Genomic DNA, 24487 nt, shown 5'->3' with positions numbered 1-24487 from the left:
CTGGGCGCCCGGAATGTGAAAAGTTATTTATGAAAACCGGCAATGAAATGATTGTTTGGGGAGTTGATTGATGGATGAGTTGATTAGTCGCTGACGAATTGCTTACGACCTGAATATAATTGAGTCGAAAGCTGAAAACGCTATAATTTGTTGATGGTTCTCTGATATAAAATAGTTTTTTCTTTCGGAAAGTTTGTTGCTTAAGAGGAAATTAACTTATCAATTAAACTGAGGGATTCAGTAAAGGTGTATTAGAAAAAATCATTACAAATAGAGATTTATTGGAAAATTAATTGAAGTCTCAAGATAATTCTCAGAAAAACACTTTCCAAATCTTGGGTATTTTTTAGAAAACTAAATTTAAAATAGTTCTATAAAATGTTAACCCAATAGAATTATATATTTTAGTCAATTATGGAAGATATCAACTATTAATTCACGAAATTATAATAAAAAAGCTTGTACTTTTTTCACACTTCCTTTGAAGGAAGATATCCCTTACTTGTATTGTTCCGTTGAGAAGACTTTTTTAAGCCATCTATTAAACTAATCTGTCGCCCCAAAATTTAAAGTTTTCCAATGATAAATGTATTCTTCTAATCCGATGATCTCGAGCTCACACGGTGCCTTTCCATTAAGATATTAAATCAAGCGTAATATGTAGATTCACTGCAAAGTGGCTGTGATGTAAGGTATCATGGTGCTGTTCAGTGGATCGCCTTATGCGATCTCAGCGGGAATTGATAGACAAATTACTCAAGCGAGTTTCCAGCTCAGCATTATTAATCATGCCCGAACCATACAACTATGAATCAGTCTATATGTTTGTCTACAAAAAACATAGTAATAGTAATAAATGCGCCAATGAACATGAACTCGACGGCATTTCTTTTTATACTACCGGAGATGTGAGACTTGCACGTCTTTGGCTTAAACGGTGCAATGCAATAAAATTATTTTGGCCAAAGCTCAAATTCTCGGACGCCCCCGATCCGGCTTCTAATCGCCACTTCCGAGTAAGCTACGTGTTTGTGGCCACAATCGCTGGCCAGGTGGAAATTGGCTATCAGCGACTTAAGTTTCGGTGATTCCATTTCTGGATTCGATAAGCCAGTGATTCTGATTCTCAGTAAATTGATAAGATTCAAGCCATTTCCTCATGTTGCTAGCGAAAAAAACGCCGCAACACTTTCTCTTTCGGTCGCGTATCAACTCTTTGCTCTTTGCTTTCTCTTCGAAGTCTTTTTTCAGACTCTTCGTGCAACATGTTGCCGATGTGCGCATGTTGCTGGCGTCTTCGTTGCCAGTGCGATGTCTTTTTGGCATCTTCGTCGCGAGCTTGGCTTAAATTGTTACCAAACGTTTAATGATCTTCAGTTAAGCTTCGAACTTTTGCCAGGCAAGTCGTGTCTGCGGCTGCCACCATAAAGAGATTTGCCTCTTGAAAAGTCCCCAAACGCGGCTCAAACGTTAACGGAATTTTAAAACCGAGAGCGAAGAAAACAGAAAACTGCATCATTTGCATAAAGCAAATAGAAAACGTAACGAAAATAACTTGGTCCCAAGTGGATTTGGATTTAGTGTTGTTACTTCGCGTCGCATAACTGACATTTCTGACATTTCGCGCGCCCTCTTTTTTCCTTGGATATTTCCAGCGGTATCGTGTTTGTTTCGAAAGAAAATAGTGCATTGATATCTGATCAATTGAATAAACAATAATAGTTCAACGAATTGGAATTCCCTGGTGAACCATGCGAGTTTTATTGGCACTGTGGGGCACTTTGTGTCTGTGGGTGGTCGCTGCGGATGCACAAGGATTTATACCACCACCCAATGTTGGGCTACACAATGGGGTAAGTTCGAAAATAAATTGATCTAAAAATCATTTCAAAATATATTTCATTATGTCAACACTGGGTTGTTCCAATTTCAACCTCATCGCTGCTGTTCCACATTCCATTAGACAAAGGCAATGCCTCATAAACGTCACCCCAAATATGTGCCAAATACTCATAAAAATGTAGAGAAAAATGTTTATCACTTAATTTGCATTTCTATTGAACCTTATGCAAATATTCATTGTTAAATCTGGCTTTGTGGACTCTTCGTTTGTCCCAACCAAATTGACACAGTTTTTAGATCTTGGCCGAAGAAAGTTGCCGTGCTTTGAGTAGTACTCGCATAAATATATGTCAAATAGCCAAACATTTTTAAAAGCGCCTATCTCAGAAATTCCCCAGACTTGCGTAAGACTTTCTAACAAAAACAGATAACCCCCAGCTGATCGCAGTTGGAGTTCCCAAGCTCGACAGCCTATTTAAATATGCAATTATTTAAATATTTGTGTTGGAATTTCAATATTAATTGTTGAAACATTTAGGACCGCAACTGAAAACGAAAACGATTTTCAACGCCTCAATGAACTTTCCCTTTTCACAAAAATATTTTTATCTTTCGCCGAGTCGGGGGTGGGGGACTCGATTAAATGAAGATGCAAAGGAAGAGTAAAAGCCGTAAAGTCATGGGACAACGTTTAAACCTGTTCGCTTGGAGTGGTCAAGAAACGAAGTATCGAAAAGAAAACCCATCTTATAACATCTCAAAGACGAAATTTATTTTAAAACCAAAAAAAAAACTGTCTAGTCATTTGGGTTTTTCAGAACTTCCCATGTGTTCGTGCCAAGTTTAAGGTCTCTTAGATAATTGATTACCCTAACCCATGTTGATTTTTCTATGTTGATGTAATCGGATCATGTTTGGCATCCGCTGTTACAGTTTTCACTTTCACGGCTAAAGCTGAGGCCCAAAAAGTTTTGGCCAAGAGCCACATCAATTTATGATGTGAAATCAACAGCTCTGTTGTCTCCTCTTTTTTTCTTCGTTATAAAGCTTTATTTTTGGATGAACTAATGCCTATAATTGAGGTTTGGATTACGTAAAAAAGATTTATTTTGATGTTGTTTTATGCTGCGGGCAATGTTTGGATATGGGATTATGGTTGAATGGATAGACAGATTATAAGGCCCTGATCATCGCAACTACTTGGGGAGTGTAAGAGCAGTCAATTAGGGAACAAAAGGAGTCAACTGAATTTTCTGATACAATACCAGCATAATATTGTAGTATAATCATCATTCGGTTTGCTTTGTCCTTAACCTTTTCGTGCATCGGTCGTCTTGCCAATTTCCTTTTTGGCAACTTGCACAATATTTTCCATAACGTAAGAAAAACGTGTTCGAACCAGATTTTTGCCAACATCATCTCTCACTATTGACATAAGCTGTGGCAATGGCCTGGGATTGCATCTTAACAATTTTTTTATTTGGCCAAAACAACAAAACCTGCAGAAGAAAAAAAAGTATCATCATCTTCCTTTTGTCTGGCAATGAACAGGAACTGGTCGATGTTCAAGTTGCAGTGGCCTGAGAGACTTTTGTTGTTTTTCGGGATTTGTCGGCTTATTGGTGGATGTGCAATTTCTTTTCAAGTTTTTGTTTTTGCTATTGCTTAATTTGAACTTTTATTATTTTGTATATATTGCCTCACGTAGCGCTTGCAGTTGTGTCTTTGTGTCGTGTAAACTTGGCAGCCGGGCAGTCAACTGGAAGTCAGTACCATCTGTTGCCCATCGTCCATGTCCATCGGCAAGTTCCACAGTTCACGGCGCAGGCGCAGCAGCCACAGTTCCTCACAGAAATCCGCATCCCGGCAGAAACAACGATTTCTGTCTGCGAACATGTTTTTCTGGGCCTGCCAAATTGTTGCCAGGTTGTTTCGTTTTTTGGTTGTTGATTATTTTTGTTTTTATTTAACATATTTATGTTTATTTTACTCGCCTTGCTTTCACTTTCGTTAGGCTACATATTATATGCACCCTATATGCTTTAAAGAACTCTATCATATATTAAAAATAATTGATTTTATATTTTTATTTCAGTAATCCCTTTCTAACGCCACTAACAACATGATAATGTTGGCTTGTTAGAAAAGCCATGCTGAATTGCTGCTCATATTATGAATCTCACTCTCTCTGTTTCGAAGACAACTTATAAATGCCACCACATTAAGCTTCCCATGGTATAACCCGCTTATCATTTTCGATTAAACGTTGCCCCGAGCCAGTAATAAATACAACAGACATTTTCCATTGACTTGCGTCGCGCAATAATTTTATATTTCTGTGACGGGAGCCCTACAACCTGTTCATTTTGGCTTCGGTTTTTGTTGCCACAGCAACAACAAACACCATCAGAAAAAAATAAAGCAAAAAACATAATAAGAAGTCGCATTTCAATGTAATTTCTTTTTTTTTGCGAGTTGGGTTCATTCTGTCCGTTTTCGAGGCATGGAAAGTGGGTCAATCGAGAGATCTTTACAAATATTGTTGTTCGGTTGCATATTTATCTGAAAGATATTTCGGTATCCAAGCGGAGAGGTGACAAACTTTTAATGGATTAAGCTTGAAAAATGAAAGTTGTTTTTGTGACAGAACAACGAGTGGTGAGAAAGGGACAGGGAAGATGATGAAGGCACTTGCCATTGCTGAAGAGCTAATCCAGCTCAGGGCCTCAATCATCGCACCTCAATCGCCTTTGATTGCGGCGCTCGATTTTTTTCCACTTTAGGAAAGTAATGAGCTGCCATTAGCCGGGCGCCACTTTAAATCGAATCGCATCAAAAGTAATCCCATTGAGATCGCCTTTCCAGCTGCTAACCACAAACAAATAAAATAATTGAACGCTAATCACAACGGGACAGTGAGTGTCCAATTCGCTCTGGCTTATTTCTTTATTTTGGTGTTTTTCTGGTTTGATTTAATTTGATTGGCTCTGCACCCAACTGGATTCGAGGTGATTGAGAATTAAATCAATTTGGTTTTTGAATGAGGGAAAATTGCCTGAAAAGTGAATGAAACCAAAGTGTCATGCTTGATTGGACAGAGGAGAGCGAAAGGGCTGTTTGGTAAACAAAATTGAATAATGTAATTGCATCTGTGATATAAGTGGCATTATGAAATTATCTGAATTACAATTTCCCACCTTGCAAACCTTGCAAATGTAAGGAAAAGAAAAAGCTACAGTTCACACTTTACTGCATACGAATCTAAAGAATTCGCGTAGTAAACGAAGCATTGTGTAAGAAGCTTTTATTTATCGACATCAATGTCTTTCCAAATTCTGTGACCCACATTATAGAAAAACTAAAACAAAAGTAAGTAAAAGCTGTAGCCAATAATTTCTTCCGAGAATTTCGGATCTCCCGCCGTCATATATGGGGTCTTCCAGGGCATCTTACGCTTTCTATAGTTCCTCATTACCCCAGCGAACTTCTCAATTATTAAGCCATTAACATGGTCAGTAAACCGCAGGCTTGGTTCCGCATAATTTCATGGAAGCGATCATAAGAAATTAGCTCAGTGAAAAATAAAAATGGCATTGCTTATAAACAATAATTTCACATGCCAACTGGTGGGGATCGTTAAAATGACGTCCGAGATGGGGAAAAGAAAGTAAAAGGGCTCGGCGACATAACTCATCGCGGGATATTGACAGTTCGGCCGGATGGATGGCTTCTCTTCTGCCAGGCCATTAAAAGTCACTTGGATTGGCCAACCGAAAAAAAAACAACCGAGATGCAGAAAACCAAATGGGATTTTTCATAGAGCTCTTTTTGTTGCCTAATTGCATGCGACGAGAAATAGGAATTGGAAGTGGCGAGTAGCCTGACGAATGCCGCAATTAGTGGTGGTATGTGGCGGTATACAGTAAATATATCAAGGCAATATTCACCCACCGCCAACATTTGCCGTACCGAGTACCAGTACCAAGTGCAGCAAGTGTCAACTTCCGCGTTACTCATACGCCACGTGAAACGGGTTTTGCATCAGCTGCATCTTCTTTCTCGCCATAACTCAACGCAAATATGGCCAAAAGTCAAACGATCCTCGGCGAGGAACCAACCGCACGTAATGCAATGGTAATAGCAATAGCAATAGCAATGGCTAAAAGAAATAGCCAAGCCCAACGGCGGTTCAAACTGGGCAACCCGTTATGGCCCGATGTTGCTGCACTTTCGTTTTCTTATTGTGGCTTTGTGTCTGGGGCGAAATGTTTACTGCGCGAAAATGAAGAAGCGTTTGTTGCAGTTCCCAAAACAAGATTTCCAACAACAAGCTGATGATGCTGCCGCTGCAGTTGCTGCAATGGCATCTGCAACTGTTGGACGGGTCGGTTCGGATCGGAGCGGAGCGGAGCGGATCGGATCGGGTTGGTCTCTTCAGAGATGTTGCAAGCCAGGCCGACGAAGAGTTGCATAATTTGTGTGTGTGTGTTTTTTCCTTTTCGCCTGGCGAGGTGGGAGTCACAGTTTTTTGAGCCGCCTGCTTTGCCCCAAAGCACCGAAAACTTGTCCATCGATTTGCACTTTATTTCTCTGCTTTTGAGCACTGCAAATGCTCAGCGAAATTATTTAATGACATTACTGCGGTTCGGCATGGTGTAATGGAAAAGTGCAGATAACAATTTTACTTTTGTCTGGTATGTAAGCAAAAATATCTCGGGTGGGGCACCAAAAGGTTAGGGGTTATGGGAAATATTTTCAAATGTGAGAGTATTTCCTAAAAGTAAATATGGTTTATCTTAACATCTTACATATAAATCTTGCTGTTATATTAATAAATCAAGGGATACTTTTCACAAATTTTCTTTAAAAGTTTACACATTCCTTTTCCATTTTAATAAAAACATTTGCTGCGCTTGGTAAGGAAAGCTTTTTGAGAAGCGCATAGAGAGGCAGAACCCGAAGATAACATAAGAAGGAAATTGAAAGAACATATACAAGATAGGAGAGTTATTTCAAAATTATGTGTGCTTTTCGTTCATTGAAGTAAGAAAGTGTGGGTGGGTTTTCGCAAAAAACTGTTACGAAGCCTTTTTGAGAATCGCATAGAGAGGCGGAACCCGAAGTGCTTCCCTCTGCAATTTTCAAAACAAATATTAAAATTTAATGATCATGGTAAATATTGCATACAAGGCTGTTATATTTACCCACTGCTGATGCAACTCCTTGGGCATTTGTTACCACTTTAAGGGGTTCCCTGGGCAGGAAGTCAAAGCCCCCGGAGAGGGAGATACTCTGCTTAGTACCTGTCAGGTTCGAACACGCCCCCAACTTGCTGCAACCCACTTCGCACTTCAGTTGGCTGCTTCATGCCACATTATCGCCGCCGACAGACCAGACCGAATACCCCAGTACAGTACCCTTAGCAGTATTAAGTATTTAAGTAAACGTATACGCCATTCGGGAGGCCCAACTCCCGCAGCCTCTGTCAGCCACTTTCAATTCATTGGCGGCATGGAGTGAAGAAAACGCAACAAGAGTTGCAGTAAAATGAAGTAAAATGCAGTAAAAGAAAAACACTTTTCGCAAGCTTCGGTGATTTTGTGCACCGCAGAAGTTCCATAGCTGGCATTTCAGTTGCATTTTCCATTCGCTTCTTCTTCTTCGCGGCACCCAAAGTGTTTCGTTTTGTTGCAAATAATAAATTTTAATTTGCTCGGCGGTTTTCGGAACGTTTTCTTCTCATTTCGCTGCGGCTTTGCCTGCGCATTTGAGTGCATCAGATGGGCATGCGAGCCGAAATGCATTGAGCTTTCGATTTCTTTCAGAAAAATACATAAAATAAATATAAAAGAAATACCGAAATAGGTCTGGTTGGGGTGTAGAAATTTTGGAATACCTATTGATCAGCACAGAAACTTTTAGCAAGCATAAGAGACTGCTGCCAATTTGCTAGTAAACTACATGTGGGGTTAGTAACCGCTAAACAATGGTCAGTCGACCTACCAGATGGGTCTGTGACTTTGTCGCGTTCCGGCCCATCCGGATAATTGCTAAAAACTGTCACGAACTGCAGCAAACACAGTTTACTGACTCCGGCTACCAACTATTCCGAGCCGGTGGCAATTCGAAACATTTGCCAGACCAAAGACCATAGACCGTAGACCGTAGACCCAAGACCCCGCGACCCCCGAGAGTCCATAATTTGCATGGGGTCTATTTCTCGGAATGACTGAGCTTGCGTGACCAAAGAGCCGGGCACGAGACTCAGCAATGTGAGCATTTGGCGAGCCAAGACCAACGAGTTAGCCGCGATACAATCTGAAAATCCGAAAATGACTTAATTGGTTCCTCCGCTTGGTAAATGTAATTAAAATCATAAGAACTTCACTTTCGAATCCAGCGCACTGCTAACCCATAAATTATGAATTCCAACTGAACATGAGGTGGAAGAAAATCAAAAGTTTTACCTTTCATTCCGCCTGCTAAAACAATGGCGCCCCCTTTTTGACAAATGACATGGTGGGGAAGTCTAGTTGGTGGCTCCAAATGCAATCGCATGTCTGGGAATCCTAGGCAATGCTAATATCTAATTAAAGCATTAGACAAGCGTTAAGTTGGATCGCTAGAAAGATCTTAGGGTGCTTGGAGTGACTAATTATATGGCGTTGAGTGACGGGAGATTACCAAAGCACCAATATTTATTCGAAATTCATCTGTCAAAACAGTCACCTCAACCCATCACGACCTTATAGCTTCACACTTTTCCCACAATTTGCCAACCTGAATTGATAGCCAAGGTCGAAACCCATAGACCATCCAACCAAACATTGGCCTGACCCATATAAGTCAAAGAAACGCGACAAAACCTTAAGACTTTGCATCAATTGAAATCGAGGCGCTCAATTCAAGTGACAGCCCATGGAAATGAGTAGACAAACAATCCCAACTCAATGGCTCTGAAGTCACTAAAGTAAATACAAGAGTTGGAAGATATACGCGCATTTTTGGCTTTTGTAGGTATTGCTGTATTGGCGCCATTGAAATACCCAGTGACAGCGGGAAAAAAGGAGAAAAATTGCACAAATGATGACTTCAACAAAGGCTCCAAACTTTGACGGTTGATGAGCGTGGAATGGTTTTTTGGGGGTGTGGCGGCACTGTCAATGAAATTTCACGGCAATGTTGAGTAACGAAGTCTTGCAAATGCAAATCTCTGGTACGTCTTTCTTCAAAAGCGAGATTTTAATATTTTCCGGCGGTTCTTTTGATTGTTCGCTACTGTCCATCAACAAAGCGGAGTTTATAAATGTCTTTGCCTTCGACGATGTGGGCGCCAAACTCCTACCTGAAAAATATCTTGGCCATGGCAAAAGATAAAAGATATATGGCACGCAATTCGCTTAGCTGCGTGCGCCAAACTTATTGAATTGGAAAGTAAAAATTGCAGCTTATTTAAATTTATTTCCAACAATAATATTATTTTTAGAGGTTTGTGTTTTATGTCCGACTGGCACGCAATTTGCCTTTGATAATTATGAGGATCTTTCAGGCGATTGTCTTGCAAATAATAATTGTGTTATGATATTAGTCGGCTGATATTGTGGTTTATGAAATTGAAAGTGTGTTGAGGTTCAAAATTGAGTTGTTTGTTTGAAGAGATGTTGGTTGTTGATCATAAATTACTGCCTGCATTCAAGTAAGTAAGATATTAAAATGTATTCATTTATTTTGGTCCAGTCTGAGCTTAAATTCTCACTTTCTACTTAATGAGTGACCTTCCTTTTTTGGGCAAGATTTCTCATCTGGCTATCTATCTTCAAGACCGACATCCGAAAATCATAAGACTACCAAAGTGCACAATAAAAATTCAGCTCGCTGCAATTAGCCATATGAACATGTTAATTACCCAAAAACAGATGGCCCATAAACCCAAATTTTCTCATGCCCCAAACCGAGACCAAAACAAAAAAGAAGTGGGTTTATTTAAATTACATTTGGTTAGTTCAGTTAAGTATCTGGCAGATACCCCGCAGCCAAAGAAACTGCAGATACTTCCCCTGGCCATGCTAATCATATAATAAATCTTGGCTGCTCGTAAAAAGTGTCAGACTGTGTCAAATTAGGTATATGAACAGAGCTTCCATTTGCATGAACAACTTTGGTGGAACTGGAGTGTCATCGGATGCATTTTGTGGATTTGAGATACCTGTGTGGGCTGTGTGGGCGTTGAGATACAGATACAAACAACGACTCCAACAGGAAGCGAATTTATGCAACTTTTGCCATTGGCATTTTGCCTAATTCGCAAACTCATTTGCCTGCATCTTCAATTCAATTAAATTAAATTTGTATGCCACTCAAGTTTTGAAGCGCCAAGATACTTGCATTGCATTAACTCACAATTTTGTCTCGCTGCAAGCGATTATGCAATCCTTGAAGAGCTCAGTGGATGCAAAGTTTCGAATTAACTGGGATAAACAGTTGTTGGAGTCCCAAAAGACGGCAGAAGTTGCGAAATTAAATATGAGAGTGATTTAACAAGTTGATTGACTCTTTCGCAGCCAAAGCAGATGGCTAACTAAGAGGTTTAATTTCCTCTTTGTCAATTAAGGTAATTAATTGATCAGAATTTGCTGATTAATTTTAGTGAAGATACAAATTGTCTTGGAATTTAAATTATAATTATTTTGTGAGTTTAATGTATATGAATTAAACTTTATCGGTTAATTTCCGTGCTATATTTTTGATCAATGTTATGAAACATAACTTTAGCGGCTAATTTCCGTTCTTTATGTTTTATAAATTAATTAAAACTTATTTTTATCGAGTATTTGACTTTATAAACCTCACTTTATAATCAGTATATTTGTGACATAAGCTTAAATACCTGTTTACAATGAATAAATAAAACTCTTTAAATAGTTGTAGTTATTTATTTATCATGCGACATAAGCTAAAGTAACTACCCAGATAATCACCCAGATCTCATAGGTCTCAAGCATGGACAGTTTCGGAGTCTTTTTGATAAATTGCCTTATTTGTAGACCGTTTTTCAAGCACTTTTCCCTTGTTTTTGTGAGAGTGAAGTATTTCCAGCGATATTATCTGCGGGTACGTACGCGAGGAGTTACCTAGCTGACCAAGTTTCTTTTTCCCTTTTCTTCTGGGGCTCTCAAGAAATGGTTAAATAATATTTGTTTTTGTTTCAATTCGGTTGTTTTTTAACCACTGGCGGCTTTTGCCTGGAACCTCCTCATTGTTGCTGTTTTTGTGATTCGGCCGGTGGCTTCTTTCGCTTTCATGTGTCTGGCCCTCTTTTTCTGGGCTGTTGTAGGTGTTGGCCAAAGTCCCGCTTCAGGCAATTTCTTATTTACCTCAGTTAATTACACAATTTTATGTAAATTTCACTTTTTGCTGTTGCTATTGTTGCCGGGCATTCTTTTGTGCGGCCGCAAATTAATTACCTATTTGCTTAGCCAGGTATCCATTTTGTTGGCAATTAAAAGGCCTTTAGGAAATCCAAAGAAATATTTTGTTCGCCTATTTTGTTTTTTGGGCCATCTTTGCAAATCGCAGTCATTTCTCGATAGTCCGGAAAAGTGAAAGGGAATTGCCAAGTCTATGGATTGACCAATTCTCAAAAAAAAAACGAAACAAGCCGCCACACAAAACTAAGCCATCAACTGCCATCAAAAGCTTATTATGCACATTTGCCGCCATGTGGAAACTGTCAACAGGGGGAATATAAGAGGTTGCCCCTCAAGTTAACCAGTTCTGGTTAGTGCCACAAGATCGAATTGGTGAGGCACTTAATTCTGGACTTTATTGATCTGAGAGGCTGATGTGGAAATAATGTGAGCACGATTTCTTAGATTTAACTGAGATCAAGATGGACTGCGATGATAAGGTAGACAAACAATTTAATGAGCCGCAAAATGTAGATGACAGCCCAATAATAAATCTATTTTAGGAAATTATTTATCCCAGCTTTTAAAAACTCTCGATTTTTTGGCCTAGGATGTTGCAATGCTTTAGAGGCTTGATGAAAAAATACAAAGGGTTTCAGATTTTTATTTGATAATTTAGACTGGGCTTTTAAAATCAATGAATCACATCAAAATAAAGCTAAGTGCCTAAAAAATTTATTTTAATTGCCCCAATTACTTAATTTTGCACATGTAAACTGCATTTTTCCTAACACAAGATACAAGAATATTCGATTTTCCCAAAAACATAGAGCCTCATTAGCCATTAGATTGATGCCCAAACTGACATCTGACATGTTCAGATTTTTTATATGGTCAGAACACAAATTGCACAACATGTCTTCGATCGCCTCTGAAAAAAGATCCTCAGATTTGAAAACAACCTTGAAACTCCGTGAATCGCCAAAAACTTGTAACCAAAAACTCCAAAAACAAACGACCAAGAGTGGTAAAAAAAGAACAAACAGAGATTCAGTGCAAAACTGGAAGGCAAATGCATTTGGTTTTTCTTTGGTTGACTGCGGGGCAGACAGGAAATCCGAAAGGCAATCGGGGAAACGAGGCCAGCTCGGATGCCATTGGCCATTGACATGACCGAAAAAAAAAACTGGAAAACTGGTGAATTGTGCGACTCTCGAAGCATCTTGCAGATACCTCTGGCTGTTGCGCAACTGGGGATTTGAAGAATTTACGGCCTCTGATTTTGGGTGACTATTAATTAGCACTCCATTTCTTGAAGGCTTGAAGGTCTTGCGGCTCAGTCTATTAAATTCTAATTAACATAAACGGCTTAAATGCTTACTAAATATCAAACAAATCACTTTCACTGCGAAACGAAACCGAGAGTGCGACAACGAAAAGAAATTTCCAAAATTTCGCTTTCATTTTGTATCTCATCTGGCCGAAACGTCGTAATATCCACCTCGACCCGATCGGTGATGAAAAATCAATTATGAATTATTAACAAATTAGCCAGCAGCTGGAGTCATGTAACTGACAGATACATCAGGGATCACAACGCCCCAGTGAACATGTAAAAAATGTTTCTACAAACTGGTTTCGATCCGGTGGAATGCAGTGACTTCTACCTGTTGCCGGCTATCTCATGGCATATCATCTTCGATTAGCATAATGCTCATTTGATTTGACAGCCCTCGAATGGAAAAGTTTACGTAACAAAGTGGAGTTGGTTGTGGGAGCCCAGCCCCATTTGTTGCTTTAATGGAACTTTCTTTGTTTATCTAAGGAAATGTTTTAGTTGTTAACAAATTTATGTTACTTTTTGGGTCGGCTTTTGATTTCGGGAAATTTATGTGTGTTAGGATAAGATATCATCTACCTTTAATTTTAAAAAATGTAGGTCTTCTCCAATAATCCCCTCATAAGTGCAGACTTTTTTTCGATCTACTGATCATCACTTCAAATCCAGAAGGTATACTTTTCAGGGGATGTTAGTTTAACATTCGCTCTAAATGTATCTTATGTATTGTTTTAAACTTACATAATGTTCTCTAGTAAAATCCATGTATCTACAATTATTTAAAACTTTTTTAAATTGAAATCAAATATACTTTTAGTATTAAAAAACTCAATTGATCTCACAAAAGTCCCATTATTCATTCACTATAGTGATTAATGTTTCCTGGCAATGTTTAGTCACTTTCCTGATTTCTGACACTTGATTAACACCCACATTCCGGATGTCTGTCATTTGTCACATTCAACCCAGTGGCAAACAGTTGGGTATCAAGCACGTGGGCTGCGGTGGCATTTGGTGACAGCTACAACCACCTGCCATCAATGGGTTAATGTCGGTGCGCATGCGCGGCGTATTAACAGTTCCCATCGATTGCTGGCGTTTAAAAACGAAAGCGTTTTGCATGCCAGCGCCGTGAAAATGTTGAATGAATACGCTAAACCACGAAATCGACATGTTGAACACTTGCGGATAGATAGAAATTGAAAGAGAAATACGTATGGCCCTATGAGGACTGGGGTTCAGTGGCTTTTGGGACGGGGATGCTGATTGCTTTGGCACTTGATTGATGACTGATTGACGTTTTCACCAGCCAGGCAGTTTGTAGGGAAAAGTCATCTTTGAAAAATAAAGAAAATTGTGGTTAGAGACAAAAAGGAAAATTTACGATGAAGATGCATGACATCCAATGCCTGGATATTTTCTTTTCCGATTGGCTTAGGCGGTCTTAAAGTGATTGCAGGGAAATATCGTCAAGCCAAGAATGACTGAGTTTGTAATTGAGTAAGCTTTTATTCCATTACAGCCAAGCACCTTAACTCTTTCATTCACCTGCTCGTACCGAACCCCCTGAACTTTTCCTTAAACCTAATCATTGCCCCCTCCGATTAGGTTGCATAATCCACAGTTAACTTTTGACGGCATCATCAGACAACAACATCGCTTCATGATGAGGTGCGGCATTAGCGGCAACAACATAATTACCATGCGAAAAGAAAGAGTCAGGGTTCGAGTAGCCTGATAACGCCTCAATCTGGCATCGACAGAGCCCGGCAAGAAAAAGAAGATTTATTACCTAGGCAATTAAATTATACATACAGCAGTTTAGCCAAAAGCCCAAATAGACAGAAAACATACAATATCTACTCCTTTGGAAATTGTGTTGGATAACTGTTGGTAAACAATGGCCTGATGCCTGACCATTTGCTTGGCCCCTCAATTGGCAATACGTACAAGAAGTATAAGAGGTATACAAGATATATGAGGAATATGAGATATATACGGGTAGTTCGGGTGAGACGGTCTGTAAAATTGTATAAGCAGGTCGTTCGGTGAGAGAGAAACACTAATGACAACTGCCGATGGGAAATAATACAAGTGGGTTACCGAGTGAATAGAGCAGACTTCAATTGGGAGGAAGCATGAGATCGTCATTATCTAGACAGATTATTCACCGCTTAAATTTATGCTGAACTCGGATTTGAAATCTTTGGCATGGTAGGTATTAACTTTCTTGGGCAATCATTTTTATGACCGAGATTGCAATCATTTAAATGAGAAAAGGCCAGGCTGTGACTGCACTTTCATCTTCCGTAATACGTATGTAGTCGAAACAAGTTTGCCATTTTTTATGGACTTCAACTTGACCGACTGCCCGCCAATAAGGACCCCCTAGCCAAACCAGCCACTCAGTCTAGTTTAAGCCTGCAAAATTGGAGCGAAGTTTGCTATTACAAGCGCCTGGGAAACTGGTTCATGTCTATTTTAGGAGCGTTCACTCAGTGTTTGACTTATCTTTTAACTGTCGGGGGATCTCGAGCCAAAGCTGGTTTTGCTGCACTGGCCGGGAATGATGCAACGACGATGCATGGAAAGTTGTAACTCACTTGTTGCCCTCATTACAGCCGCCCTTTCACAACTCCCAGCGCCGTCAACTGAATCTGCAGCAGTACAATCAGCAAAACTTTGTCCAGGCGGGCGTGGAGCTGCCCATTCCCCACCGCGCCCAACATGGTCAGCATCTGCATCACCAGCAGCCGCCGCAGCAACATCGCTTCGGACAGTTTTCACATCAGCAACAGCAACTTCAACAGCAGCAACATCAGCCGCAGCAGCAGCAACATCAGCCCCACAGCAATCAACAGTTCCAACGTTCGACCCAAAACCAACTGCAGACCGCACCACAATTCCCCCAGCAGCAACAGCAGTTGTCCCCGTCTGCCGCTGGCTTAGATCTTCATCATCAAAACTTCTTGGACTTGCGTAACTTTGCCGGCTCCCAGCAGCAACAGCCACAGCAGCAACATCAGCAGCAGCAACATCCCCAGCAGCAACGCCACCAGCAATTCGGTACGCAGAACTCGCGATCTTTCTTGATCTTAAACCTATAACCCCCTCTTTTATATCCCTTAGATTCCCGTCTGCAGTCCACGGCTTTCCCACCTCAACTATCAGCGGAAACCTACCAGCAACAGCAATTGCAGCAGCAGCAGCAGCAGCAACAGTTTGGCTTCCAACAACCCCAGCAATTCGGACCCCAAGTTCTGTCCCAGAAAAAGGTATGAAAACAGAGGTGACTTCTGTAGTATTTAGCGTTAGGGGGTAAATATATAAATATACAAAACCATTGGAAAACTTCAGAGTTTAAGGGCTGCAATGACGAGTTTGTGGCCTTTTACTGCAGTATTAACCAGAAATGTAAGCATTTAACTTTAAACGTTAGCTTGCAGTGTCAAATGTGATCTTAATATGTAAAATATTATGTTTACTTAGATCTTCTATATTTATAAGTAATACTTATTTTCCACCTACAGCCTACGACTGGCCTCCTACAGAAGCTGCCCAGCCAGGCGCCAGTGCCCACATTCCAGACGATTCCCCAGCAGCAGAGCCAGTTTAACTACCAGCCACAGCCCAACCAGCAGCAATATCAGCTGACTCCCCAATTGGGACTGCCAGTGCCGCAGATCTTCAGCAATGTGCAGGCCACACCATTCCCAGAACCCACCAGGGGAACCTTCCAGCAGCAGCAGCCGCAGCAGCAACAACCTCCCCAGTTCCAGCACCAATTTGTAAATGCTCCTTCTTCAGTTCAACCTCAGGCCCAACCAGCTGACCAGGAGTACAAGCAAAAATTGATCCAGAAGCATGAGCAATTCGTGGCCAAACAGTACGAAAAATCGCAAAACAAGGTGCGACAGCAGCACGAGGAGTTCCTGCTCAAACAGCACCAGATCAAGCAACACATCCTGCCAACCATCGTAACCCAGCATAATGGAAACTACCAGAACTCTCCCTACATTGCGGCACCGGCTCGCGGAAGACCCGTGGCCCATCCCACGGAGTACAATCAGTTCAGCAGTGCCCTACAACAGTACTACAAGGAGCATCCGACAACGACAACAACCACCACGACAACAACCACAACTACTGAGGCCACCACGACGCCAAAGAAGAATATATACGCTCAGGTGAAATCGGAACTAGGAAAATATCCGAGTGCAAAGGGTAAGAAACCGGTGAAGACCATTGCCCGCGATGATCTGCTCAAGCAACTGAAGGCCGCTTTGTCGGAGGCGCCACAACAACCACTCACCGGTAACAAAACCTACGATGAGATGGACTTGGTACTGCCCAATGGCCAGAGGGTTCAGGTCATTCGCACCACGGATCCCAACTTGGTTCAGGGACAGAAGGCGTACTCGCAGGAGCAATTGCAAACACTGTTGGCCCAACAGGCTTTGGGTGGCGATGCCAAGCTCAGTTTAAGTGATGTGGCGCCCAGCAAGAGCAAGGATCTCGAGCTGCCTGGCGGAGGAAAGGTGCAGATTCTGCGTTCACCCGATCCCCAGGAGTCGGACACCCTGCCCTCTGGATCCCTGCCGGGCGGAGTGGATCTGTCCAGTTTGGCCGCCCTCTATGGCGGTGGTGCCGGTGATATCCAGGGCATCAGTAGTGGAGCAAACAGCATTGCCAGTTCAGCAGTCATAACATCGGATTCTGATGACCCACCCTCCCTGGAGGAGCTGGCCAAGCGGGGACTCATCCCCGATGGCTACGAGATCGAGGGACTGAGCTCGAAATCTGAGGCTCCGGCCACGGCCGCACCACCACCAACTCTGCCGCCCAAGAAGAAGGCCACCTATGTGTATCTCGAGGAGCAGACCGATGGCAGCTTCAAGATCCAGGGAGTCAAGGCCAATGGAGAGAAGGAGACCAAACAAACCGGTTCCGAGGTGGAAAGCATTCTGGAGCGCATCAGGAGTGGCGAGATCAAGCTGCCGCCCTCTGTTTCCCGCCTGACCTTGCCCAACGATGAGCTGGTGGAGATCAAGAGTGGCAAAATCATCCAGACCACCCGTGCACCAACCACAACTTCCACGAGCACCACAACAACCACCACGACGACTACAACACCCACACCTTTTGTTTCTCGCGGTACTCCGAGCAACCACCGACAGTACCACCCATCGAGGACCTCGACAACAACCACCACAACCAACGCCCCCACTACGGCCCGTCACAATTTGGCTTACGAGAGCAGCACCAGCCTCGGAAATGTGGCTAGTCTGATCCGCACCACGCCAGCTCCAATTTACGGTGGCTCTACGGTTTCGGTTTCTCCATATCTGGAAGGTGTCTCCACCCATCTGCCAGTGGTCACCGAGAGGCTGTCCGATGTGGTCAGCAACTCTGAGCTACTGCCACCCCTACCCCAATATGCCGATGCCCTCGTCCAGGAGACGGAGAACACTGAGAAGGCGGCTCAGGCCAGTCCTTCAACCGGTTCCGTACTGTCCAATCCCAGCGAGGATCTTCTTCAGATTCTCAAGACCAACGGTCTCTTTGCCATGGCCAAGTATCTGAGGCAGTCGGGTCTGGACAGCATTCTCAACGAAACTGGACCCTACACCATCTTCGTGCCCACGGACAAGGCCTTCAAGAATCTTCTGGTGCAGCTGGGCGGACCAGAAAGGGCCGAGGAGAAATTCCAGTCCAATCCCAGGTTGCTGAGTGGGGTAAGTTGCTACTGAAATATAATTGGATTTTTGGTATTTTCATAATAATTACCAGTAAATGAACTAAAGGAAACAAAGTTGAAGTATAGTTTTAATAAAACAATTAATAATTTTAATAGTAAATAACACCTAAAAGAAAAAATAAATGGGGATTTGCTTTTATAGAAAACCAAATATATTTACATTTTTATATTGCTAATTTTCCCCCAGCTGCTGCTCCACCATGTGATTCCCGGAGCCTTTGAAATTGCCACCCTGCAGGACGAGATGACTGGCGTATCCCTGGCCGGAACTCAGCTGCGAGTCAATCAGTACAACATGCATGACCAGGAATGGAACGATGTGACTGTAAGATAAGCTGCGGGCATGTTTCCCAATCGAAAAACTAAAGTTCTATACATACTTTACAGCTCACCACCATCAACGGAGCCATGGTTGTGCTGAACAAGAAGGACATCAAGATCCCGCAGGGAGTGGCTCACGCCGTCGATCGCGTGATGTTCCCACTGCCTGTTGGAGATATTCTGCAGACCCTACAATCTGATCGCGAGGGTCGTTTTAGCAATTTCCTCAAGATTCTGTATACCTCTGGACTGTCCGAGAAGCTGCAGAGCAAGGGTAGGAAAAAAAAATCACTTCAATATAAAAGAAAATATATTTATGTACGATGGAATTTTTCAGGTGTTAAGACCTACACAGTTTTCGCTCCTGTGGACAAGAGCTTCAGCGAACTGGATTCCGACACCCTGGAGAAGCTCTACAACGACAAAGAGACCGCCGAGCAGTTTGCCATGAAGCACATTGTTCCCGGCGCTCTCTTCTCCGCTGGTATGCGTTTCTACCAGGTCAAGGACTCCCTGTCCACGGGCAAGACCGTGATCCTGCAAAAGACATCCGCCGGCAAGATTAAGGTGAACGATGCCCAGATGGTCACATCGAACATTCCAGCCACCAACGGAGTGATTCATGCATTGGACGGAGTCCTAGCGTGAAGAGATTAGAGCTGCCGGGGCCCTCAGAGGCCCTTCTTCAAGCAGTTTTTTGTTTAAGCCTTAAGATTTAGTTTAAGCGAGGAGGAGTTTCATCAACCACATCCAAAATTGTTAGTGAAATCTTGCCAAAGTCCTAGATTGGACTTGAGAAATTGCAATCTATTATAGAACTGGTGCGAGTATAAAACATATACGCAACGATTCGGTGCTTTCATAAACTTTTCTGTATTGTTTCTTTTTCGCCTTCATAAAACAGTCATTATAAATAGTTCAATTTAAGAAAGGAGCAGAAAATGTGTAAAATAAACCAAGAGAGGTGGAATCTGATTGGGATCTATGCTAAGTTCACATATAATTTATTTTTGGCATTAAATCAAATGCAAATTAATTTACAAAATTCTGTAAAAATAAATAAAATATAGTTAGGAATAATTTAATTTTCGTTTTATTTCTTCTGATGGTAAGAAAGCATTTGACTTTCTGTATTTAAGTTGAAAAATGAAATAGATCTACCTTGTTCTCTTTGACTAAATTATTATTTTGGCTTATTTATTTTTATTTTTAAATATCTAACAAAGCCTCAAAGCAATTACCTTTTGGCGTTATCTTACTACTATTTTAGGTGCACTTCTTTTACAATTAGCTCGTACCTGATAAGGGTGGAGTGGAAGTGCTTTCCATTGGGATATCTCAAAAGCAACAAAGAAAACTGAAGGGCAGGGTTTATATAAATAGTTGCCGCAAATTTCAAGGTTTCAGAGTTTTCAAAGAATTCAAGATGGTAAGATCGGCCCTGCATGATGTGAAAATGTATTACAAGCTTTAATTATTTTAGATCAATCGCATAATATTGGTCCCTTACCTTTGGACTGCACTTTCAATAACCTCTTCTACAACTCAAACCACAGCAGCACACGAACCCATTGGTTGCATACTTTTTCCCGAATTGCCAATATGTAACTCTACAGCGACGGATAAATTAACGACAACTAATGAAAAACTGACAACAACCACAACTACTACTTTGACCACAACCACAATCGCCCCTACCACCACTGAAGAAATAGCTACAACCACGTTAGCACCTACGAGTACAGAAGAATCGAACACAACGACAATCGCTCCTACGACCACCGAAGGACTAACAACAACCACTATCGCTCCTACAAGTACAGAAACAAGTACTACTTTAGCAACAACATCCACTACAGCTCCTACGACCACAAAAGAAATTACAACAACCACCATCGCCCCTACAACCACTGAAGAAATAACTACAACCACGTTAGCACCTACGAGTACAGCAGAATTGAATATAACCACATTCGCTCCTACGACCACCGAAGGACTAACAACAACCACTATCGCTCCTACAAGCACAGAAACAAGTACTACTTTAGCAAAAACATCCACTATCGCTCCAACAACCACCGATGAAATAACAACAACCACAAACGCGCCTACAACCACTGAGGAAATTACTACAACCACGTTAGCACCTACGATTACAGAAGAATTGACTACAACCACAATCGTTCCCACAACCACCGAAGGAATAAGCACTACTTTAGCAACAATAACAACTGTCGCTCCTACAACCACCGATGAAATAACAACAACCACAAACGCCTCTACAACCACTGAGGAGATTACTACAACCACGTTAGCACCTACGAGTACAGAGGAATTGAACACAACCACAACCGTTCCTACAACCACCGAAGGAATAAACACTACTTTAGCAACAACAACAACTCTCGCTCCTACAACCACCGATGAAATAACAACAACCACAAAAGCCCCTACAACCGCTGAGGAAATTTCTACATCCACGTTAGCATCTACGAGTACAGAAGACTTGACTACAACCACAATCGTTCCTACAACCACCGAAGGAATAAACTCTACTTTAGCAACAACAACCACTGTCGCTCCTACAACCACAGATGAAATAACAACAACCACAAACGCCCCTACAACCACTGAGGAAATTACTACAACCACGTTAGCACCTACGAGTACAGAAGAATTGAACAACACCACAACCGTTTCTACAACCACCGAAGGAATAAACACTACTTTAGCAACAACAACCACTGTCGCTCCTACAACCACAGATGAAATAACAACAACCACAAACGCCCCTACAACCACTGAGGAAATTACTACAACCACGTTAGCACCTACGAGTACAGAAGAATTGAACAACACCACAACCGTTCCTACAACCACCGAAGGAATAAACACTACTTTAGCAACAACAACCACTGTCGCTCCTACAACCACCGACGAAATAACAACAACCACAAACGCCCCTACAACCACTGAGGAAATTACTACAACCACGTTAGCACCTACGAGTACAGAAGAATTGAACACAACCACAACCGTTCCTACAACCACCGAAGGAATAAACACTACTTTAGCAACAACAACCACTGTCGCTCCTACAACCACCGATGAAATAACAACAACGACAATCGCCTCTACAACCACTGAGGAAATTACTACAACCACGTTACCACCTACGAGTACAGAAGAATTGAACACAACCACAATCGTTCCTACATCCACCGAAGGAATAATCACTACTTTAGCAACAACAACCACTGTCGCTCCTACAACCACCGACGAAATAACAACAACCACAAACGCCCCTACAACCACCGAGGAAATTACTACAACCACGTTAGCACCTACGAGTACAGAAGAATTGAACACAACCACAATCGTTCCTACAACCACCGAAGAAATAAACACTACTCTTGCAACAACAACCCCTCTCGCTCCTACAACCACCGATGAAATAACAAGAACCACAAACGCCCCTACAACCACTCAGGAAATTACTACAACCACGTTAGCACCTACGAGTACAGAAGAATTGAACACAACCACAATCGTTCCTACAACCACCGAAGGAATAAACACTTCTTTAGCAACAACAACCACTGTCGCTTCTCCAACCACCGATGAAATAACAACAACTACAAACGCCCCTACAACCACTGAGGAAAGTACTACAACCACGTTAGCACCTACGAGTACAGAAGAATTGAACACAACCACAACCGTTCCTACAACCACCGAAGGAATAAACACTACTCTATCAATAACAACCACTGTCGCTCCAACAACCACTGATGAAATAAAAACAACCACAAGCGCTTCTACAACCACTGAGGATATTACTACAACCACGTTTACACCTACGAGTACAGAAGAATTGATCTCAACGACAATCGTTCCTATAACCACCGAAGGAATAAACACCACTTTAGCAATAACAACCACTGTCGCTCATACAACCACCGATGACATAACAACAACCACAAACGCCCCTACAACCACTGAGGAAATTACTACAACCACGTTAGAACCTACGAGTACAGAAGAATTGGACAAAACCACAATCGGTCCTACAACCACCGAAGGAATAAACACTACTTTAGCAACAACAACCACTATCGCTCCTACAACCACCGATAAAATAACAACAACCACAAACGCTTCTACAACCACTGAGGAAATTTCTACAACCACTTTAGCACCTACGAGTACAGAAGAATTGAACACAACCACAATCGTTCCCACAATCACCGAAGAATTAAACACTACTTTAGCAACAACAACCACTGTCGCTCCAACAACCTCTTTAGCTCCTACGACCACTGAAGGAGTAACAACAACCACTGTCGCTACTACAACCACCGAAATAAGCACTACTTTAGCAATAACAACCCCTACCGCTTCTACAACAACCACTACCGCTTCGACAACAACCACAATCGCTTCTAGGGCCCCAATGTTTCCCTTTCCACCTCGGATACCGTTACCGCTATTTCCGTTTCTCGGATCCTTGCCTAATTCTAATGCAGCAGTGATTGCTATACTACCTGTACCGCCCCTTCCTCCGCTTCCACCATTTCCTCGCCTTCCTACGCTTCCACCATTTCCTCGCCTTCCACCTTTACCACGTCCCTTCGCAAATTTTTTCGGAAAATAGGTTAGCACATTTTCAACCGTAACAATCTATATTCTTCAATATAAAATAAGTTCTATGATTCTGCTAATAGTTTTAATTTTTTTGTATTTTTATTTTACCAATTTAAAAACAAGGAAGAACGCTGTAGTCTTCTGTTACGACTAACATATACCCGTTACTCAGCTAAAAGGCAAGAAACATGGAGATAGAGATAATGATAGGTACTGACGAGAGCAATGCATTTCAGTTAATATTTTTCCTAGCACTCAGACAGTAGGAGCCACAGTTTTGAGGAGCTTGTGGTCGTTTGAGTGAGCATGGCACATTCGCGTTACAAACTTACGCTTTTTACGAAGCTGAGGAATCTAAATCAGAAATACCAACTCTCTAGGTCGTATAGTTTCCCAGATCATAATGTTTAAACGGACAGACGGACATGACAAGATTTACTCTCCTTGTGATTCTGATCAAGAGTTTATATACTTTATCAGGTGGAAACGATTCCTTCTACGTGTTCAATACTTTTCCACGATTACAACAATTGTGCTCCAAGAGTAACAGATATAACAAGGAAGAACGCTATAGTCGAGTACCTCGACTATCAGATACCCGTTACTCAAAGGGAAATGGAGATATGCAAGCAGCAAAGCGAGATTAAAATGCGCCACCTACCGGCGGTACGCAAATTTATTTTTGGATCAATCGATAGGTATTGATGACACCAATACATTAAAGATAAAAAATTTTTTATTTAGCATGCAAATTGTGGGCGTCATAGGTTTTCGCGGTTTGTGGGCGTTTAAGTGGGCGTGGCAGTCTACTGAAACAAACTTGCGCTGCGTAAGAAGCTCAGGAATCTGTACGCCAAATCTCAATAGCCTAGCTCTCATAGTTTCCGAGATCTCAGCGTTCATCCGGACAGACAGACGGACAGACGGACATGGCTAGATCGACTCGGCTAGTGATGCTGATCAAGAATATATATACTTTATGGGGTCGGAAACGCTTCCTTCTGCCTGTTACATACTTTCCGACGAATCTAGTATACCCTTTTACTCTACGAGTAACGGGTATAAAAACCGTCTGAAAAAAAATAATGCTTTTGAAAGATTCTGTTCGCCACCTATATTTGAGAACAATTTAAAAAGTCATAGATGTCGCTTCCGTAATGTAATTTACATAAAGGG

The 24487-nt window shown here is 41.8% G+C and overlaps 2 protein-coding genes across 2 annotated transcripts; both read left to right on the top strand.

Moving 5' to 3' along the window:
- The first annotated feature begins 1374 nt into the window (after positions 1 to 1374).
- On the top strand, positions 1375 to 19747 carry LOC108021735 (uncharacterized). Its single transcript, XM_017090572.4, has 7 exons — positions 1375 to 1853; positions 15210 to 15654; positions 15718 to 15863; positions 16119 to 18323; positions 18534 to 18671; positions 18734 to 18941; positions 19005 to 19747. Exons 1-7 carry the CDS (start codon positions 1752 to 1754, stop codon positions 19313 to 19315), a joined length of 3555 nt encoding a protein of 1184 aa, XP_016946061.3. The 5' UTR covers positions 1375 to 1751; the 3' UTR covers positions 19316 to 19747.
- On the top strand, positions 19609 to 23967 carry LOC136116945 (mucin-2). Its single transcript, XM_070996808.1, has 2 exons — positions 19609 to 19612; positions 20284 to 23967. Exons 1-2 carry the CDS (start codon positions 19609 to 19611, stop codon positions 23319 to 23321), a joined length of 3042 nt encoding a protein of 1013 aa, XP_070852909.1. The 3' UTR covers positions 23322 to 23967.
- Positions 23968 to 24487: the final 520 nt, after the last annotated feature.

The sequence above is a fragment of the Drosophila suzukii genome, chromosome 2L, assembly GCF_043229965.1.
Source record: "Drosophila suzukii chromosome 2L, CBGP_Dsuzu_IsoJpt1.0, whole genome shotgun sequence".
Classification (NCBI taxonomy): domain Eukaryota; kingdom Metazoa; phylum Arthropoda; class Insecta; order Diptera; family Drosophilidae; genus Drosophila; species Drosophila suzukii.
Note: the sequence above shows the minus strand (reverse complement) of the source record. Positions and strands in the feature narration are given on the sequence as shown.